Source organism: Capsicum annuum, chromosome 1, assembly GCF_002878395.1.
Source record: "Capsicum annuum cultivar UCD-10X-F1 chromosome 1, UCD10Xv1.1, whole genome shotgun sequence".
Classification (NCBI taxonomy): Eukaryota; Viridiplantae; Streptophyta; class Magnoliopsida; order Solanales; family Solanaceae; genus Capsicum; species Capsicum annuum.
Genome location: NC_061111.1, coordinates 1,364,861 through 1,371,526, shown reverse-complemented (window position 1 = coordinate 1,371,526; position 6,666 = coordinate 1,364,861). Strand labels below are relative to the sequence as shown.

The window sequence follows — 6,666 nt, the reverse complement described above, 5'->3', positions numbered from 1 at the left end:
AATGTAACTTGCTTTAGTAGTTAAGTAGCCATTGCCATTCAAATATTCGGATCAAATGAGCTTTCACATAACAACAGAGTAAACGTTTAAACCAGCTGATGATAGTAGATAGGTCTTGTAATGCTGATCATTCAATAGGTTGCTAAAAGTACACATTGTTTCTTTTCCTTAAGAGACGCGAGGGACCATGGAAGCATTTTCGTTCTTGCTTGAAATGAATTTCAAGTATATTGGTAGATAAGACTTGCATCTGTATGATAGTTATATTTATTTAGTCATCGAAAGGAAAATAACAGTTCTTTTTACCTTTGTCCCGTTCATTTTGATTTCCGAGCTGTCCTTGAAGACCTTCTTGATGGCATTGACCTCAGCCAAATCTCCAGCAAGAGTTGATGTTGCATGAGCATTTATATAGTTCACCTGTTTGGAGTTAATACAACAATATATGTATATCAGAATCCGAATAGGTATAACATTTCCGATCAGAAAACAAAAGAACAATGTTACCTCTTCTGGGGAAACTCCCGCATCTACCAAACTCTTAACCATGCAACACGAGACTCCAAGTCCATCAGCACGAGGATCGGTCATGTGATGAGCATCACACGTGACAGCACCTCCCAAGTATTCCGCTATGATAGGAGCACCTCTTTTCAAGGCATGCTCCAAACTTTCCATCACCTGTTCGTGTGGAAATAGCATAATCAAGTCAATATAGTAATACCAACCGATGATTTTTCAACAAACGTGACTTAGATAAGAGACAGAGCAAAAGAAGTAGTAGTTGAATCGGTATACCAGGACACCGGAGCCTTCACCAATGACAAATCCATCACGATTCGTGTCCCATGGCCTTGAAGCCTTTTCGTGTTCATCATTTCTTTGGGACAAGGCCCGACAAGCTATGAAACCACCAACACCAGTAGTCGTAACAGCAGCTTCCGTTCCACCTGCTACCATAATATCAGCTTCGCCCCTTCTAATGTGATTGGCAGCTGCGTAAAAGCAGTAGTTGGCAGTTGCACAAGCCGTTGAGATAGAGTAAGTTGGTCCCATTAGTCCAGTGTCTATAGCCAACAATGCTGATCCCATGTTAGTGATTGAGTAAGGAATGAAAAATGGACTAATTTTCTTGTATCCCCTTTGCACCAAGGCTTCCACCCCATCGGTGAAAACTTTTAACCCTCCCATGCCCGACCCAACCAAGACCCCGATCCTCGTTTTGTCCATCTGCAACACACAAATTCAAGAAACTTTCCTCACATTTACGCCTTTGATCATTTACAACTCAAAAAATTGTACTACCAATTAAGATACTCACGGTATCAAGAACTTGTTGGCCAAGGTTAGCATCTTCGAGGGCCCTTTTTCCAGCAACAAGACAGTATCTCCAGCAGTCATCTAAACGACGATCATTCTTCCCGTCTATGTAGCCTTCAGAGGAGAAACCATGAATCTGTCCCGCGAACCTAACTGTGTAACTTGAGGCATCAAATCTGTCTATTAAAGTGATTCCACTCTGTCCCTCGAGAAGTTTGTTGTAAAATTTATCGATATCACTTCCAAAGACTGAAACAAGGCCCATTCCGGTTATGACAATCCTTTTCTTCGGGTTCGTCTCTCTTTTGGGAGCTGAAACAGCTGGAGAGGACATGGCTCTGATTCTTCCACATTTTACAGCTAGTATAAAACATTTCAGTTGATTAGAATCCTTCGCGATGGAATCATACAATATGGAAACAAACCAAAGTTTGCCACGATGTTTATTCTCATGATAAAACGGATAACTGAGGAGTGAAAAGCACAACTCTATGATAACAAGAAAAATCCAACATCAAACACAATGTTTGAAGATTCATTGAACTAATAAAACATTGATAACGTTATCATAAAACCAACATCCAGAAGAGACATGAAGTTACATTATTCATGAACTGCAATATTTGCGGATTCCTACCTATCGTGCTTTCTTGCATTCTTTATGCTATACTCTACATTAATATCTACAAATTACATTCCCATTTTCTCTTTAATTGAATGCTAAGCATCTAAAAGAAACTTTCTAGTTTCTACAACCACTTATGCTGGATAACGTCGACATCCTGCTTATGGTAAGGCCAACAAGGGGGCTGGGGTGGCCCTGATCGGAGACATGATCGAACATGACGCTTGTTTGAGGACTTAGTTAAGAAATAAAGTTGTACCCTTGCTATCAACTATGGATTTTGGCTTATGATGGTATGCTTTTGATGCTAACAACTTATCAGAAAGAAAGTCTGTTGGGTTCAATTGGTGTGAGGGACACAACCTTTTATGAAAAAACATATTATTTTGGAAAAGGAGTGACTGTTTAGATAGTTGTATTTGTTCAGAAAAAGACACAATGTTTCAAATGAACAGACATGACTCTTCCATAGGGATACACCTTTTCGGATGAACCATTGGCACCTTTCGGAAGCGGTACTTGATGACTATATAAACCTGCATTTATCCACAAGTTTTGGTATGAAAAATTTTCTGAAATACAAACTCTTCTTGTATACAAAACATTCCTTGTGATCAATCAAATCGTTGAGTGAGTTCGACGAATTCAATTATTAAAGGTACCACTATAGTTGGATTTAAAGTCATTTTATCCTGGGAGGAAGATTTCAAAACCTCTGGTACAGTGAGAGAAATTATTCTTTAAGGACACTCCGTGAAGTCGGGGGACTTGGCTTTACATTTCTATTTCATCTTAATTTCTGAAAAAATAAAACACACTTCTTAGAAAGATCACTTTGATCTTGTGTTGAGGGTGTTGTTGTACTTCATAGTGTTCTTGTTTTAAACTTGAACTAGTGTTGAAGTTATTGTATCAAATTGCAGATTCTTGTACCCGAAAACGTTGATAAACAACAAAGTCTTCATCAGCAAAACCAAAAAATCTAAAGAAAAATGATAAAAGTACACCAGATTCCGGAATAAAAAAGGCAGGCAGGTGCATGAAGCATCCATATTCATATAGGGTGCAGGGAAGGGCCACGTTTCAAGGGGTGCGATGTAAGCAACCTATCTGAATGCAAGCATTAATGGCTGATTCCACGACTCGAACACGCGATCTATTATATAATACACAGAGACAACTTCCCCCAGAGTATGCAGAAACAGTATTCATTAAAAGATCCAGCAGAGTATTCAAAGAAACATCATCAACAAAAACAACAACAGCATATATACCCAGTGCGATCCACAAGTGGGATCGGAGAGGGTTGGTTACGCAGACCGTACTTCTACCTTGTGTGACGTAGAGAGGATATTTCCAATAGATAAACATCAAAGACATCAAAGTCCCACGTTTTCTCCACTGTGAGTGGTGGAACCAGGATTTTCGCTAGGGGTTCCAAATATGAGAACACACGACGAAATCAAAGAGGTTCAACATCAACATCTACTATATATACATAAAAAATAATTTTAACCACGTATAAGTAATGTAATTTTCCGCAGGTTCACCTTATGACACAAATCGAAATATCTAGTCTAGTCCTACAAACAGACCAAGATTTTGCAGGCTCAACTGAATCTATTGCTTTCAGCTTGAACTACGCATACATATAGCATCCAATACACTAACATCACACTCATTCCGAACTCATTAACTTCAAATTCTAAATCCGTCTCTGTGAATACTAACTTATCATCAAAAATACTACAAAAAATTATCAAGAAGATCATATTAATACCTTTTGGCCTATAAGCAACAGAGCTTGCTGGCATTTGTACAGTTTCAATAGCTCTAAGTCCATTATACTGTAAATGAAATCCTCCATTGATTCTTGATTCTCTCTTCTTCAATATCAAATTTGAATAACAGCTACTAGTAATACTACTCATCTTTTTTTTTTTCTTTTTTCTTTTTTTTTTTTGCTTAATCAAAAAGTTAGCCTTTTTGTTAGGCCACTTTGTATCATTTAATCAACACATGATGTTACATATATTGGAGAAATAGACAAACAATTCTTAGAGAGATCCAAGAAATGGAGTAAATAACAAAGTTTGGTTTCTTTTATGAGTTTTCTTGCAAATGAGATTAGTAGAATCCGCACAAGAATATTAGTATTTGCTATGCAATAAAATAAAAAGTGGCGATGATTGCAACACATAAATAGAGGGAAAAATAGTTATTATTATTATTATTATTTTTGTGACAGTTGCAGAATTCAATTCATATGACCAAAGAAGACGTTAAAACATTTAAAAGGGGTGGTTATGGTGTACTGGTTACACAGAAACTACTTTTACTTGTTACATTTCGCTTTACAAAAGTTAATTTAACTAAACTAATGTTATAAGTTGCAATCTGATCTCATGCCAAGATAGTGCAAAAGAGGTTGAATTTTTCCAATTTAATTTTGGACTTAATTAAAATATTTTAAACATAATTTTTTACGTAGTTTTTGATCTGAAAAGAGTTAAAAGTCGTTGGAGAGGTCGAAGTAAATGAGGTTTACCTTTGAAAGGGTGTCTCGAAGTAATACTAGTAAAATTGTCTTTGGATAAACCAAAGGTCACGTATTTGAGTCGTGGAATCAGTCCCTCATATGTTTGGATTAAGATAGACCATCGACATCATACTCCATTATACATCGGGGTGTCCGTTCACATTTAATTATCCATAGGACGCATTTGTCGTTTTTCTTTCATGCTTATCTGGAGCTAAACTAGGTGATGTTTTGGTTCTAAGTTATCGATTTTGATTGTTTCTTACATGTACAGATAATTAAATTCATTGGCCCTTGTAAAGAAACAATGAATTTAATACAAATAATTGCACACAATGAAAAGAAAATAATAAAGAGAATCCACTCATAGAGTTTAACTATACCATGCAACAACTTGTACTAAGTGCATTATTGTATCTGCTTTGGAGGCCTTCCTAAATACTCAACTACTTTTATTCATCATGAGTTCAAATATATTAAGTAATGAGTTTATAATTTCATGTACATAAAATGTCTTGCATTCACGAAGGATTTCGAGAACATTCTCATTCTCAAGGGTGAAATATAAACCACGTGTCCAAAACAAATACCAATGACTGATTTTACGACTCAGACTCATGAGCTAAAGCTCGCCTTTCTAAATTTTCATTGCATACCTAATTTAAAATTTATGTGACAAAATATTTCAAATTTTTCTTAAACAAATCGAAGATACAATCGATATATAAAAAAAAAATGTATATTTTTGTTCGTTACATGTCTTTTTTTTTTTTTTTCCATTTTTTATCCGATGTCCGATACCTGCATTGGAATCCGAGTAATCCGGATACGCGATGGGTAGGGTTTCATTCGGGGGTAGCACTTCCTACCAAGGATTTTCCCCGAGACCTCTGATTAAGGGAGGAGCAGCCTCATCCACTGTACCACATCCTTTGGTGGCGGTTACATGTTGATATTAAGTGAAACTAATAGTCAGTATGTTCTGCAAACTGATTCAAATAGGGATAAAATTCAAAGTGTGGTAATTTATTTATTTTTTTCAAAAAATCATAACGTGTTAAGTTATTATTTAATAAGTTTCCAAGGCATTAACTATTTTCGATAGACTCGGGATAACTCTCTTTTTTTAATTTAAATTTGGGACCAATGAGCTTACCTTACACCGATAGACCTTATATAGACAAAGTCTATCATTTTATGCCAGTCTTTATAAATCCTTTAATGCTGCTAGAGCATGTTGCAACTTGGTAACCATATTTGTCTTAGCTTTAATTGTAGAATGACATAATCTTTGTATTTATCGTTATGAATATAAGCCCACAACCCACAATGAATGATCATCCTAAGTTGGAAAGTTACCCCATAATTTAGGTAGAAGGGGTGCTCTCCTATCTTTCATACTAGATTGTAGCAATTGTTTATTAAAGACAAGTTAGATGAAAAGAAATTTGGAAAAGTCATTACATTCTTATGTTTGTCCACAAAACATGAAGTTATGGAAACTACAAGCAAATTTGGACATTGTTATAATATTAATATAACGTGTATACCCCACATAGACATATAAGATTTGAAACTATAAAATTTGAGACAAGTGAGACTTGCTCGACTAGTTGAGCTCCTCCACCATCGACCGGTAGGTTGAGGGTTCGAGTCACGTTGGAGAGTAAGTGGGAACACTAGGGTGGGGTGGGGAGAAAGAACCTATAAAACATGAGAAAAGGGGCAATATTATAAATGCTGTATCTTCAAGAAATTATGAGCTTGTGTTCAAGGTTTGTAGGGTGCAAAAACAACCACTGAGTTATGCCCTCCGAATCCGAACGAGTTGGAGATACCTGCAAATTAAGAAGATGAAAAAGGATTACATGAGGCCATTGTGAAAATGTTTCTTGCTCGGACTCTCTAAAAATGTTGGTGTGTCGTGCTAGCTAACAGTTGAGTGAGAATTGTGTATTAGGGTAAACAGACATACCGACGTTCACTTCATGTTGCTTCTTCACATTTGGAACGGTGTCAATTGTAACCTGAGGTTCTAAGTCCTACACATGAAAAAAAGAGAAAAATAAGTCTCGTGATGATTAAAGAACAGTCAGGATATAAGATAGTCAAAACGCGTTAAAAAAGAGGAGTCGGTGAGTAGTACATATTGATTGATGGTTGGATGAAGCCATCCTGTTGT

General features: G+C 36.3%; 2 protein-coding genes across 2 annotated transcripts; both read right to left on the bottom strand.

Moving 5' to 3' along the window:
- Positions 1-306: 306 nt before the first annotated feature.
- LOC107864113 (3-oxoacyl-[acyl-carrier-protein] synthase I, chloroplastic) lies at positions 307-4,209 on the bottom strand (the record flags this gene model as incomplete). The annotated part of the gene is given in 5 exon segments (XM_047413922.1): positions 307-420; positions 508-681; positions 799-1,230; positions 1,322-1,680; positions 3,726-4,209. Coding segments are annotated over 5 exon segments (1,230 nt in total), but the record flags the coding sequence as incomplete, so codon positions are not given.
- A 1,712-nt stretch (positions 4,210-5,921) lies between these two features.
- Positions 5,922-6,666, bottom strand: LOC124885486 (3-oxoacyl-[acyl-carrier-protein] synthase I, chloroplastic-like; the record flags this gene model as incomplete). The annotated part of the gene is given in 3 exon segments (XM_047413921.1): positions 5,922-6,322; positions 6,460-6,526; positions 6,631-6,666. Coding segments are annotated over 3 exon segments (171 nt in total), but the record flags the coding sequence as incomplete, so codon positions are not given.